The sequence below is a fragment of the Arachis ipaensis genome, chromosome B10 (genome assembly GCF_000816755.2).
Source record: "Arachis ipaensis cultivar K30076 chromosome B10, Araip1.1, whole genome shotgun sequence".
Lineage (NCBI taxonomy): Eukaryota > Viridiplantae > Streptophyta > Magnoliopsida > Fabales > Fabaceae > Arachis > Arachis ipaensis.
The window spans coordinates 128,816,957-128,831,753 of NC_029794.2; the positions used below are offsets into that span (position 1 = coordinate 128,816,957).

The following is a 14,797-nucleotide window of genomic DNA, read 5'->3' on the forward strand; positions in this document are numbered from 1 at the left end:
TCCAAAAGAATATACATTATACACAAAAATAGTATATATAATTAGAAGAGTTGTAGATATTCCAAAAATACCGATATTTTAGTTGTTGATTTCACTAATAAAATTTATATATAATTGATATTAACGGCTAAAAACATTGGTATTTTTGAAATTTGAAATAAGAAAAATGTTAAAAAGTTAAAAACAAGTTTATTTGGTGAGTGTAATTTGAGATGTGGTATTCTTACCATTAGAGTCTATGATTCCATCCTCAATAAGCTTTGGTATGCTGCACTGCAAAGCTAACATAGCTGCTGATGCAGGATAAAACAGAACTCCTCTGATTCCAATCTTTCTTGCAATTTCCAACGCCCATGCCATAACAAAATCAGCAACTATGCAGCTTACTGTGACACCATCTTTCAATCTAAGATCTTCAATTAAGCCTCTCAAGCATAGCAGGCATGTTATTCAATATAGAATCAAATAGTTCCCTGATATTTTTTCTGTCTGCATCAGGTCCTAGCCCATCCGGGATTGACACCAACTTTATCGGCGATCCTCCGTTATCGCCGCCGCCTTGATTCCCCATGGAACTAACCATTTTATTGTGGATGAATTCAGGGGTGACAAAGATGATATTGCAACCCTTAAAATAATATATAAAAAGCACAGTTTTTTCTTAAAAAATAACTACAATCTTTATTTTGTTTTCTTTTTTTTTTTACCAAAGAAATTCTCCTTATGTGTAACAAATAAAGTTCAAATTCTTTTGAACAATAAATAAATAATGTTCGAGTTCTTTAAGATTAGACTTTATTAGCTATTGAAAAAATACTGGACTAAAATGTTTCTTAACTTTTATATATGATATATCACATCTTGAGTTTAATTTATATTAGATGGAAACCTGTATATATTTGTTCATCGATTACAAAAATAGATGAACATGTTTTTAAAAAAATTTATTATAAACTTATAGGTTTTAGAATAAAAAAAAATCAGGTTCTTAAGATTTGAGGTTACTTTTTTTTAAGATATCTATTTAAAAGCTTGGACACGAACCGGGTTACGTCTTACGTGGGCGATGATCTTTTTAGTTTTTGTTTGTTTTTTCTTGGCTTCTTCCCCACCGTGTCACAAAAAAGTTTGGAGAGAAGTGTACTTTGTTTTGATTTCCTATACATCGTTCTACTTTGAATCTTGTAACGTGCGCTGCAAGGAGTATCTTCATTGATGTACACGTTTAGAATATAGTTCACTTTGTTCTAACAGTATAGATTATGCATGACACAAAAAATTTATAAAATTAAATAATTTTTATAAAAAAAAGTTGTAAATTGACAAAAATCTCCAACTAAAAAGACTAAGATCTCTGTAAATAAAAAATCAAATAATAAGTTCTTTAGTTATTATTTTTATTTAACATTCGTTATCTAAATTTTGAAACAATTTAATATGTATACTTTTACATTTAATTACGTGTTAAATCTATTACACAAATAAAAATAACTAATTTTTATACTTACTATTTAAAAATAATATTTTTTCTCTCTATGTAAATAAAAATATAATTAGATATAATCTAAAAAAATATGTATATAATAATATTTTTTATTTAAATTATATTATTTTATTAATTTTATTTTCTGTAGAACAGAAAGGTAGAAAAAATAACGAATGAGAAAAAAGAGAGAGAAAGATAAAGATGAAGAATGAGAGTGAGAGTTTGTTAATTTTAGAAGAAAAATTTTATTTTAATTGTAATAAAAAAATATCGGATGACATATTTTGATTTGTCAAATTATTAATATAAAGATACATTTTGACTCAATTTTAATAAAAAAGTGTGATGTGACACATTTGGTTATTAAATTAGATAGTAATATATGATATATGATACATAATATAGGTATATTTTAATTTCAATTTCTATTTTAATATTTTAATTTTAATTTTAATGCAATTAAAAAATATCATGTTGCACATTTTAGTTGTCAAATTCTTAATTTGTCATTGCTAATGATATATAAAAGAGATAGAGTGATCGAATAAATGAGAGAAATAGAGAAAGGAAGAGGAAGGAGGGGAGAACTCTTTAATTTTGGAGGAAAAGATTTGATTTCCATTGCAATGAGGGAGTGACCTGTGGCATATTTTGGTTGTAAAATTAGTAGAGATGAAGAAAAAATTCTTTAATTTTGGAGAAAAAAATTTGATTTTAATTACAACGAGAGAGTGACATGTGACACATTTTGGTTGTAAAATTAATAAAGAGAAAAGGAGAATTCATTAATTTTGGAGGAAAATATTTAATTTTAATTGCAATAAGAAAATTACATCTGACACATTTTGAGTTGTAAAATTAGTAAGGAGGAAGGAAAAATTTATTAATTTTGGAGGGACAGATTTGATTTCAATTGTAATGAGAAAGTGACATGTGATACATAATATAGGTATATTTTAATTTTAATTTCAACATTTTAATTTTAATTTTAATGCAATTAAAGAATGTCATGTTGTATATTTTTATTGTCAAATTAGTAATTGGTCATTGATATTGATAATTGATAATAATATATAAATTAAAAGAGATAGATTGATTGAAGAAATGAGAGAGATAGAAAAAAGAAGAAGGAAGAGGAGAGAACTCTTTAATTTTAGAGGGAAAGCTCTGATTTCAATTGTAATGTGGGAGTGGCATGTGGTATATTTTGATTATAAAATTAGTAGGAAGGAAGGAAGAATTCTTTAATTTTGGAAGGAAAGATTTAATTTCAATTACAATGAAGAAGTTATATATGGCACATTTTGGTTATAAAATTAGTAAAGAGTTGAAAAAAATTCTTTAATTTTAAAGAAAAAAATTTAATTTCAATTATAATAAAAAAATGACATATAAAATATTTTTTATTGTAAAATTAAAAATATATAATAATATTAAGAACGAAATTAGAATTTTATGTAAAGATTAAGACTAAAACAATATTTTATCCAAAAATTAAATTATGTTAGAATGCGTTTAAACTCCTCTAATATTAGAAACAATTTGAATTTCAATTAAGTTGATAAAAGAAAAATATATATTTAACAAAGAAAAATACTAAAGGGTCGGCATAATTTATTATTTTTGACTAACAATATTTAAAAATACATGTTAAAAGTATGTTGTTAAATTGTTAGACTAAATAATTAGGCTTATAACTAATATTACTGACAAAAATAATAAATTTTGTTGGCCTGTAACAGTTTTTTCTTTGACAATTACCATAGTTAAATTCTAACTACAATAGCTGATAAAGCAAATTACGAATGACAGTATGGTTTTTAATTAACAGCTTTTGTTGCGGAGTGCATTGTTTTAGAATAAAATATGTAAAACACCTGGACGTTGCCATGGCCTGATTACCTCAAAAATAGGAAGTAAGTGTAGTTATGTTAGTTAATCTGTTATGCTCTCAGTGAGTTACTCATGTATCTATAAATTGGAAGTGGTCATCATCCTTTGTATACACACAACCACATTAGATGACTCTTGTATATTGAACAAATTCGCACAATCCCATAGATAGAAGAATGCCTTCTTTCTTTATAAATTATAATATATAATCATTATTACAACTCAACACAAATCAGAATACTTATTCTTTCAACCACTTGATGAACTTGTTTAAATTCTCACAAGACCTTCCTCCATCTTTTATGGTGTTCAGCAGCTTCTCTTTTAACACATGAGCATTTGATCTTATGTTCTCATCGCTAAGCACTTTATCCACTTTCACTTTTATCTCTTCACGCGAGATCAATCCATTTTCATCTAAATCAAATCCTAATCCAACTTTCAACTCATCACAAATGTATGTTTTGTTAAAGAATTGGTCACCAAAACATGGCCAACACAAGAAGGGGACTCCATTGGACAAACCTTCTATAGTCGAATTCCAACCGCAATGACTAACAAAACAAGCTATGGCAGGGTGACTTAACACTTTTTGTTGAGGAGCCCATTCGACTATCTTACCTTGATTCCCCTTAAATTCATGGGGGTTGCAATTGGAATCTTGACGCACAACCCAAAGAAATGGTCTATTAGTGAGTTCAAGTCCAAGAGCGAGTTCTGTGAATTGTTTTTTATCGAAATGAGCGAGACTTCCGAAAGCAAGATATATGACAGAAGCATGAGGTTGTTGATCAAGCCAATTTATACAAGACAGATCTTCTTCCAAGAACTGTCCCAATGAACTTTTAGTTACACCTTGATTGTCATCATAACTTCTCAATAATGGACCAACTGGCAATAACTTTGGTAAATAGGACAATGCTTGTGGTTCAAGATCGGGTGTGGAGTTACAAAGCCACCAGTCTGTCAATTCCAGAGTTTGCATGGCATCAACAATAATGTTGAACAACACATTCCCTAACACAGAGTCAAATCCTTTTGCCCACCATATGGATCCTGTGTCCATGTGTGGAAAACTTGGTGATAACTGAAACGTTTTTTGTGTGGTAGGCAACCCTGCAGTTTCAAAACAGTGTTGATGATGTGATGTACACTGCCTCAGTGAAGGGAATTTACAACAACAATAATAACAACCGATTGGCTTGAGTTGGCTTAAGTTATAGCTGGTTTCCTAAAATTAACTATCATATCCAAAAAAATCAACCGTTAAAAAAAAAATATTATCCACCAAAGAACACTAAATAATTTAAAAATATGACAAAAATTAATATACATTATATTTTTTGTAAACAATACAAAAAATTTTTATATTTAGCAAACAACTTATTGATTAAATCTAAAATTTTGTGACAATATTTGAATAAATATTTAAAAGATGCACACAAAAATTTGAAGCGAAGTTTGATCTCTAAATTTTTCTTTTTATTTTTCAAAAAAATATGGTCATTCACGATAAAAATATTTTTTAAAAAATTTACTTGACAAAAAATTATCAAATTTTTTAAGTATGAAAATATTTTATTTTTTTAATAATAATTGCAAAAATTTGTATCAAAATTTGATTTCTAAAGTCATTTTTTTTAATATATATATTTAATATTTAGTTCTTTTTATCGTGTTTTTAAATCTTTCTAGAACTTATTTGTCGTTAGCATTTTTGGGGTTCTTTTTATCAATGATACAAACTTTCGAGTATCGTTTTAATAATTTACTCCTTTATAAAATTTTCCGATCAAATTCATGCTTTTAACTATCAACATGGGCATGAAAAATACAATAACAAATAAATCTCAAAAATATTTTAAGAATTTAATAGTACATCTGTGTATGTAAAGCAGTTTTACATATTTAGGAGAAATAATTACTTTCTATATCGATGACGTTAATGATCATTTAAAAGATTAGATATAACTGTATGGAGAATTATGTAAAATATTTTACGGGCCTGCTACACATACAAGTATCCAAGCATCCAAGTTGGCCCAGCCCAAATCGAAGACACGCGCATAAGGAAGCATAACATGGCGCGTCAAAATCACGCACTCAACACAAACGGTTACGTATGGCAGACTCTTCCACTTCCTCCACTTCTTCCACTTCTCAAAACGCTTCGAAACCAAGGAACGCTCCCAATTTCGAGCAAAAATCAAAGTTCAAAATATACAAATCGTTGTTCGAAACCTCCATCAAAACAACATCAAACTCTCCGTGAAGAATCTGAAGAGAAAACGAAGCAAATACACTCAACGTAAGTTCATCAAGAAAACCTCCCAATTTTAGTTTTCTTCTACGTCGTTCTTCTCTAGAAGAGGGCTGAAAGACCACCAAAGCCTTGGATTGCCAACTGGACTAAGGAGCAGTTGGTGGAAAGAATGACTGCAGAAAGAGAAGAAATTTTGGTAAGTAAACATAATATGTTGCTTGTATTTTATTTACCTGAATGCTGCTAGCTAAAATATCTCATGTTTTAGGGGATTGTGAAGATGGCGGAGACAAGAGCAAGAGAAAAAATGAAAGAAAAAGAAAAAAAAAGAAAAAAAAACAAGAAATCATGCCTTCCAGAATGGACTCCAGAAAAAGAAAGCAGAGGCAAGAGGAGTCAGATTCTGATTCAGAATCTGAATCTGAACAAAGTGATGAGTAATGTCCTGAAATTATTACTCCTTTCTTTTGGCTTCATTATAAAGATTTCGTGTATTAACTGAAGTGTCTGTTATTAACTTATAGGAGTGAAGAATCATCACCTGCAGAGAAGGAGAATGAGAAGAAAAAAACAAAAACAACACCAAAAAAGTAAGCACTTCTTTGCATAATATTCTGTGATAAAATTAATTTTTTATTTCTGATTGGTACTCTTTTTTTTCCACCCAGAACACAACCAAAAAAGAAAAAAGTTCTTGTGGAGGATTCACCTCCTAAAGAAGACCAATACTTTCACGGGTACAGTACCTCGTAAGCTATATTACCGTCTATCGTCGTAATTATTTTTGTTAACATCTTCCTTTATGAATGTAGTGAGACATATGAAAAAAAAACAAAGCCTGTCTTCTTTTTGAATTGTTCGGGTGTATTTTTTGAATTTCTTTGGGTGTATTTTAGGTTGAGTCCGTCTGATTCGAATATGATGGTTGTGAGGGAACAGACACCGTCCGAAGCGCTTGCAATGTGAGTTTTACAATAATATTCAACCTTATAACCTTATTATTTTCAAAGGCGTTGTTAACCTTTCACTTTTCTTCTTGTTTAGAGTCCCGATTCAGGTTTTTGTGCCGGCATCCCAAACAACCACAGAGACAGATTTTGAACCAACCCCTATGCTACAGATTGAAGGGACTATACAACTTATATTCCATGTATATTTTTTCCCATAGTTAAACTATCTGTGCTGGTAAACTGTCTGTGATGTATTCAAAAGCTGTATTACAGGTGGTAAAATATGAAGGAAAAAATCAAGGCATATATAAACACAAATTATAAACTGCTACACCCAACGCAAGTCTAATAATACACCCAAGGTTGTATAAAATATATACCCAAACTGTCTGCGCTGTATTCAAAATGTATGAATTACATGTACTAAAATATGAAGAAAAACATCAAATTAAATATAAACCCATAACCTGAGAATTTTTACAGTTTTTGTTCTATATATATCTATATATGTGTCTATATCTAAATTGTAAATTAACGAAAATACACCCAAAATAACGGTGCTTTTACACCCATATTCTGTAAAACTATACACCCAACGAGTAATTCGGATTCTTCTCTTTCATTCTTAAGAAATATTTCCCGAATTCCTTTGCATCTTCTTGTTCGGAAACATTCCGCACTTCCCTGGTAATGTAATTCCTCACGTCCTTTTCGATAAAATTTAACTCGCGGTGACCCCCGGCAGCCGCAACAAATGATTGATAGGTTTTGCTTGGTCTGATATCGGCCTCCTCGTTATTCTCTATCGTACGACAAATGGACATGCTTAGTTCCCTGTGCTGTTTGAGCATCTCTGCTTTGCTTGGACAGCAGGGGTGTGAATGATCCAGCACAACCTTTGAAATGATCCAAGCACTGACATCCTTCAATGTGTGTATATAAATTCTTGCAGGACAGTTTAGACCAGCTGTCGGATTGGTCTTCTCGGTCGGAGATATTTTAGATTTCCATTTTCCCTCTTTGCTACATGTAATCAGTTGGTTCTTAATCTCGTTTCCCTTCCTATTTGTGCACCGAACTCTTGTAGAGAAACCTGCAGCCTTGGCGTAGTTCCTGTAAAATTTTCCAGCATCTTCAAGGGTAGTAAAGGTCATTCCAACCTTTGGAACAAGCTCGTCATCAATTACACAATCTTATTTTCCTCTTTTCTATTCTATTTTTGTAATTGAAAAATATTGATTTATTCTTGAATAAGAAATCATAGAAAAATCCAAAAGTAATAAAAAAAGATAATTTTAGAAAAAGTCATAATATTCATTATTTTTGTAATGAAGTTTTTAAAATTAGGAATAGTTTTCCTTTTTTTTAAATTGGATTAACATTTAGAAGTTGCTAAACTTAGTCTGAGTTTGGAGGTTTTGGAGGTGTGAGCTTAGGCAGAGTTTATAAAGTCTCTATTATTTTATGTTGGATGACTACTTATCTCTTTTTGAATATTCATTCTCTATTTATTAATATCATTTAAAATTGTCTCCAACTAACAAAATTATAGTGATTTTTATCCTTATCTACTGCAATCTCATAAATCGATGGAATTAATATGTTAGAAGCAGTGGTAAAACTTCTAATAATTTAACAAAAGCATTATCTTTATCTTAAAAACAAAAGCTAAACAAACACCAAAAGTGTTACAAACAACTTTGGTTAGTGAAATTTGAAAGATGATATTCTTACCATTAGAGTCTATGATCCCATCCTCAATAAGCTTTGGTATGCTACACTGCAAGGCTAACATAGCTGCTGATGCAGGATAGAACACAACTCCTTTGATTCCAATCTTGCTTGCAATTTTCAACGCTCCTGCCATAGCTGAGTCAGCAACTACGCAGCTTACTATGATACCATCTTTCAATCTAAGATCTTCAATTAGCTTCTCAAGCATAGCTGGCATGTTCTTCTTTATAGAATCAGATACTTCCCACAAATTATTTCTGTCTGCATCAGGTCCTAATCCATCTGGGATTGACACCAACTTTATCCGCGATTCTCCGTTAACACCGCGGCCTTCTTGATTCCCCATGGAACTCAGCACTTTCTTATGGATGAATTCAGTGTTGACAAAGATGATATTGCAACCATTTTCAGCCAATCTTTGAGACAAGATCATCATTGGGTTGACATGTCCTTGAGCTGGTAATGGTAATACTAGCACAGTTGGAAGACTCATGTTGTCCTGTGATTTTGATCTAGCTGTTATAGTTTCTTAAGAGTTTTCCAACTACTTATAAGTTTCAATATGTATTTTATATCCTTTAGAAGGACACTAGCAGAGTTCGTTACGATGTGGACCACGTTTTAATTTATTGCTTCTCGTTGGAGTGTCCTTGAGTTGAATCTGATCTGCCATTAAGATTGAAACTTGTGGTTATAAAGGAAAAAGGGCGAGAGAGGAGAGGAAAATTGGGAAAAAGGGCATGCCAACTTTGATCATCTGGTAAATTTGCTCTATTTCTTATGAAATTTTAGTATGTTATTTCTAGTGTAAAGATGAATATTAGGATATAACTTGTTAGTTGTATTGCCTTTTCTTTTGCCTGATTTGAGATACCCATTTTGTGAAAAGTTTATGTTGATTTCATCAGTTTTGAAGATGTATTTTGTTGATTGTTGAGATGCCCTAGTGTTACTAGGAAGACTGATTGTATACCCATTATTCTGATAGTGGAAGATTTTTATGGACTAGGTCTCGTGGATTTTTTGTCTCTCTTTTGGGAGTTTTCGTACGTTAAAATTCTGGTGTCTAATTATTTAATTTCTGCCATTATATTTGTTGCTTGGAGTATCCTTGGTATTACCTATTTAATCACACAGCTTGTGGAAAAATTACTTTTGGTGCTTCCGCTGTTAGACAGATTCTTGTTTTAAACCTGTGTTGAGTTTTCCCAACAAACTGGTATCTAGAGCTCGGATGTTTATCTCTGTGTTGATTAAATGGAGGAAAATATTCATGGACCGAATATGGTCAAATTGAATTCCCAAAATTATTCAATTTGGAAGACCCTCATGGAAGATATGATGTATAGCAAGGACTTGTATGATCCTGTGGAGGGGGATAAATCCAAAGGTACCAAATCCGATGCTAAATGGAAGAAGCTGAATCGGAAGGCAGTTGCTTTGATTAGGCAATGGCTTGATCTTAACGTGTATCCACATGTTGACACCGAAACAAATGTTGAGAAGATGTGGAACAAATTGAAGGAGTTATATGAGAGGAAGAATGTGCAAAATAAAGCATTTTTTTATTAGGAAGCTTGTCAATATGAAGTGTGTTGAAGGTAAATCAATGCCGGAACACTTGAGCATTTTTCAGGAGACAGTGAACCAACTGACAAATAATGAGATCACTTTGAATGATGAGTTGCAAACCTTGTTGTTGTTGAGTTCTTTACCTGATAGTTGGGAAGTTCTGATTGTGACACTAACTAAATCAGCTCCAAATGGGAAGTTGACGTTAGCAATGGTTAAAGAGAGCATGTTAAATGAAGAAGCCAGAAGAAGAGAGCGAGGTTTGACTAATGCCTCCTCCCAGTCAGAAGCACTTGTTTCAGAGTCACGTGGGAGAAGTCAAAGTAGAAAACCTCATAGTTCCGACAAGTCAGAGAGTTGAAGCAAGTCAAGAGAAAAGTACAAGCCAAGAAAGGAGTTTATTTGTCACCCTTGTGGCAAGCCGGGGCATATCAAGAGGTATTGTAGGTTCTTGAAAAGAGAACAATCAAGGGAAAGAAACGAAAACAAAGGTAAACATAGTGATAAAGAGACTGCTGCTATTATTTATGAAGATGTTCTTATCACATATGATGAAAATTATGTGAATCTTGTCTGTGATGATTCCACTTGGATTATGGACTCTGGTGCCTCATGTCATGTCACTCCGAGACGTGAATTTTTCACTTCCTATACTGCTGGAAATTTTGGCAAGATCAAATTGGGAGATAAAGGAGTGTGTGATATCATTGGTATGGGTGATATGTGGCTTGAAACTAACCTGGGATGCAAGTTGCAGTTGAAGAATGTTAGGCATGCACCAGATATGCGGTTCAATCTTATTTCAGTAAAGGCATTGGATCAAGAGGGGTATTGCACTTCCTATAGTAGTGGAAAATGCAAGATTACCAAAGGGGCCCTCATTGATGCTAGAGAAGACAATAGTCTCACTACTCTCTACCGTTTGCAAGCAAAGTTGTGCAAAGAAGATGTGAATATAGCTGATGATTCCTCTTTTGATTTGTGGCACATACGTCTTGGTCACTTGAGCGAGAAAGGATTAAGTGTCTTGTCCAAGAAGCACTCACTTCCAGTGAAAGGTACAACTTTAAATACTTGCACTCATTATTTTGTTGGAAAGCATGTTAGAGTATCATTTCATAATTCTGGACCTCATAGGAGATCACATGTTCTAGATTTAGTTCACACTGATGTTTGCACTATGGATGCTAAGACACTAGGTGGTGCATCATACTTTGTTACTTTTATTGATGATTATTCTCGAAAAGTGTAGGCTTTTATTTTGAAATCTAAAGACCAGGTGCTCGGTACCTTCAAACACTTTCATGCAGGTGTTGAAAGAGAAACAGGAAGGAAATTGAAATGTATTCGAGCAGATAATGGTGGTGAATACAGGGGTCCGTTTGAAGAGTATTGTAAAAGACATGGGATCAAGTTTGAGAAGATGGTTCCTAAGACTCCTCAACACAATGGAGTTGCTGAGAGAATGAATCGTATTATCAATGATTGAGTCAGTTGTATGCTCTCTCATGCAAAGTTGCCTATAATCTTTTTGGGGTGAAGCGATGAGGACTGCAGTAGATCTGATCAACCTTTCTCCTTCAGTTCCACTAAATGGTGATGTTCCAAAGAAAATTTGGAGAGGGAAAGATGTCTCTTATAGTCACTTGCGAATGTTTGGCTGCAGGGCTTTTGTTCACATTTCAAGAGATGAATGGTCTAAACTTGATGGAAAATCAAAGCAGTGTTTCTTCATGGGTTATGGTCACGAAGACTTTGGTTACAGATTATGGGATCAGGTGAGCAAGAAGATAATTAGAAGTTGAGATGTGATTTTTCTTGAAGACCAAACTATTGAAGATCTTGAGAAGACAGATAAGCCAATAACTGTTAGACGTTCTGCTAATGATGAACCTGGTCCTTCTACTAGACCTCCTGTTGATGGGGGAGATGTACAAGTTGATAATGATGTTGCTGATTTGCATGATGAACCTACACCTCAACCTGAGGTGCCAGATGTTGAAGTTCTACCTGAACCACCAATTGAGCCTGAATTGAGAAGATCTACTAGAGAGCGTCATCCTTCTCAGAAATACTCTCCTCATGAGTATGTGATAAACACTGAGACTGGGGAGCCAAAGAGCTACCAGGAAGCTATGTCTGATGAGCATAAGGAAGATTGGTTGAAGGCCATGCAAGAAGAAATGAAATCCTTGCATGAGAATCATACCTTTGAATTGGTGAAGTTGCCAAAGGGTAAGAGAGCATTCAAGAATAAATGGGTGTTCAAATTGAAAGCGGATGAAAATGTCTCACGACCAAGGTACAAAGCTCGATTGGTTGTGAAAGGCTTTGAGCAAAAGAAAGGTATTGATTTTGATGAGACTTTCTCTCCAGTTGTGACGATGTCCTCTATTCGAGTTGTGCTTAGATTGGCAGCTAGCTTGAATTTAGAGGTTAAGCAGCTTGATGTGAAGACTGCATTCCTTCACGGTGACATAGATAAAGAAATTTACATGGAGCAACCAGAGGGTTTCAAGGTTAAAGGAAATGAGCATCTTGTATGCAAGTTGAAGAAGAGCTTATATGGGCTGAAGTAAGCGCCAAGACAGTGGTACACGAAGTTTGATTCCTTCATGGAAGGTCATGGGTATAGTAAGACTTCTTCTGATCATTGTGTGTATGCTAAGAAATTTTCTGATGGTGATTTTATAATTCTCTTGCTTTATGTTGATGACATGTTGATTGTTGGTTATGACACTAAGAAGATTGAAAGTCTTAAGAAAGACTTGAACAGATCCTTTGCTATGAAGGATTTGGGTCCTGCAAAGAAAATCCTTGGCATGAGTATCACTCGTGACAGGAAGAATGGAAAACTGTGGTTGTCGCAGCAGAAGTATATTGAGAAGGTTTCAGAGAGGTTTAGCATGAGTAATTCTAAACCTGTTAGTACTCCACTTGCTAGCCATTTCAAGCTGAGTTCGCAGTAATGCCCTACAAGTGAGAAAGAGAAAGCAGAAATGAAGAAGATTCTATATGCATCTACAGTTGGCAGTTTGATGTATGCTATGATTTGCACCAGGCCGGATATTGCTCATGCCGTTGGAGTTGTTAGTCGGTTTCTCTCTAATCCTGGCAAGGAACACTGGTAAGCAGTGAAGTGGATTCTCATATACCTTAATGGTACTTCCAGAGTTTGTTTATACTTTGGGAGTGGCCAACCTGTGTTGGATGGTTACACAGATGCAGATATGATTGGGGATCTTGATTTAAGAAAGTCTACTTCTGTTTATATGATGACTTTTGCAGGGGAGCTGTGTCGTGGCAATCTCGACTTCAGAAATGTGTTGCTTTGTCTACTACAGAGGCAGAATACATTGCTATTGTTGAAACTTCTAAGGAACTCTTGTGGATGAAGAAATTTCTATAAGAGTTAGGCATCAATCAAGAGAAGTTTGTGTTATTTTGTGACAGTCAGAGTGCTATCCATCTCAGCAAGAATCCGACGTTTCATTCCAGATCGAAGCACATAGAGGTGAGGTATTATTGGATACGTCAAGCGCTTGAGATGAAGTCATATGCACTTGAGAAGATCCATACCGATAATAATGGTTCAGATATGATGACTAAGAGTTTACCTGCAGTGAAGTTTGATTCCTGCAAGAAAAAAAAAAAGATGGACTTGATGGAATAGTCTATCCCTACTTGAGTTAGTGAAGGGGAGATTTGTTGGTGGGTCCCCAACCTCAAGTGGAACCCACACAGATTAAAAAAAATAAAAAGGAAATAAAGAAACAAAAGTGGCTTTAGCCACGGCGAGAGAGTGAGAATAGTGTCTCTCACTTTTGAAAGAAAAGAAGAACGAAGCAGGGGCTTCGACGGCGAGAGAGGAGAAGAAAATTGGGAAAAAGGGCATGCCAACTTTGATCATATTGACCTGGTAAATTTGCTCTATTTCTTATAAAATTTTAGTATGTTATTTCTGGTGTAAAGATGAACATTAGGATATAACTTGTTAGTTGTATTGTCTTTTCTTTTGTCTGATTTGAGATACCCACTTTGTGGAGGGTTTATGTTGATTCCATCAGTTTTGAAGATGTATTTTGTTGATTGTTGAGATGCCCTAGTGTTACTAAGAAGACTAATTGTGTACCCATTATTCTGATAGTGGAAGATTTTTATGGACTAGGTCCCGTAAGTTTTTTGTCCTTTTTTTGGAGGATTTTTCTACATTAAAATTTTGGTGTCTGATTATTTAATTTCTATCATTATATTTATTACTTGGAATATTCTTAATATTGCCTATTTAATCACACAGATTGTGAAAAATTTATTTTTTGTACTTTCGCTGTTAGACAGGTTTTTATTTTAAACTTGTGTTGAGTTTTTCCAACAAGAAGGTACTATCAAGCTACATGGAGACATGGGAGTAAGGATGGAAATACATATATGGGGACCTGTTGCGATTTTTGAAGCACCTAGGAAAATTTTGTGCGTTTATATTGTGGATAAATGATTCTTTGTAGAACACGGTGTGTCTTTACTGAGTTTATTCCAAACGAAGCTTCGTGTGATTTTGATCTCTGTGTTGTAGTTTCTGATAGTTTTCGAAGCACTTATATTTGGTAACCGCGTTGGTGCATCTTGAATCACATGTTATCTACCTACTAAGATAGTGTTGTAGTTTCTGATAGTTTTCGAAGCACTTATATTTGGTAACCGCCTTGGTGCATCTTGAATCACATGTTATCTACCTACTAAGATAGTAGAAGTATATATTAAAATAAAAATAGAACAATGCTATAAAGTAATCAAAAGTTATTGTTTTCTTTATCAGTTAACTATTAATATTTAAAAATATGAAATAAAATATGTTATTAGATTATTAAACTAAAAAAATTAAATTAATAACTAATTAAT

General features: G+C 33.3%; 1 protein-coding gene, 2 long non-coding RNA genes and 1 pseudogene across 3 annotated transcripts; 2 read left to right on the forward strand and 2 right to left on the reverse strand.

Moving 5' to 3' along the window:
* The window catches only part of LOC107621820, a 2,811-nt pseudogene extending 1,904 nt beyond the window's left edge, over positions 1-907 (reverse strand).
* LOC107621807 (UDP-glycosyltransferase 83A1-like) lies at positions 3,534-9,305 on the reverse strand. Its single transcript, XM_016323803.2, has 2 exons — positions 8,327-9,305; positions 3,534-4,495 (listed from the first exon to the last, which is right to left on the reverse strand). The coding sequence occupies exons 1-2, from the start codon at positions 8,817-8,819 to the stop codon at positions 3,621-3,623; spliced, it is 1,368 nt and encodes a 455-aa protein (XP_016179289.1). The 5' UTR covers positions 8,820-9,305; the 3' UTR covers positions 3,534-3,620.
* Positions 5,788-5,991, forward strand: LOC107621809. Its single transcript, XR_001615945.2, has 2 exons — positions 5,788-5,838; positions 5,911-5,991. It is a non-coding gene; the product is annotated as an uncharacterized LOC107621809 (long non-coding RNA).
* On the forward strand, positions 6,042-6,459 carry LOC107621810. Its single transcript, XR_001615946.2, has 3 exons — positions 6,042-6,079; positions 6,167-6,232; positions 6,311-6,459. It is a non-coding gene; the product is annotated as an uncharacterized LOC107621810 (long non-coding RNA).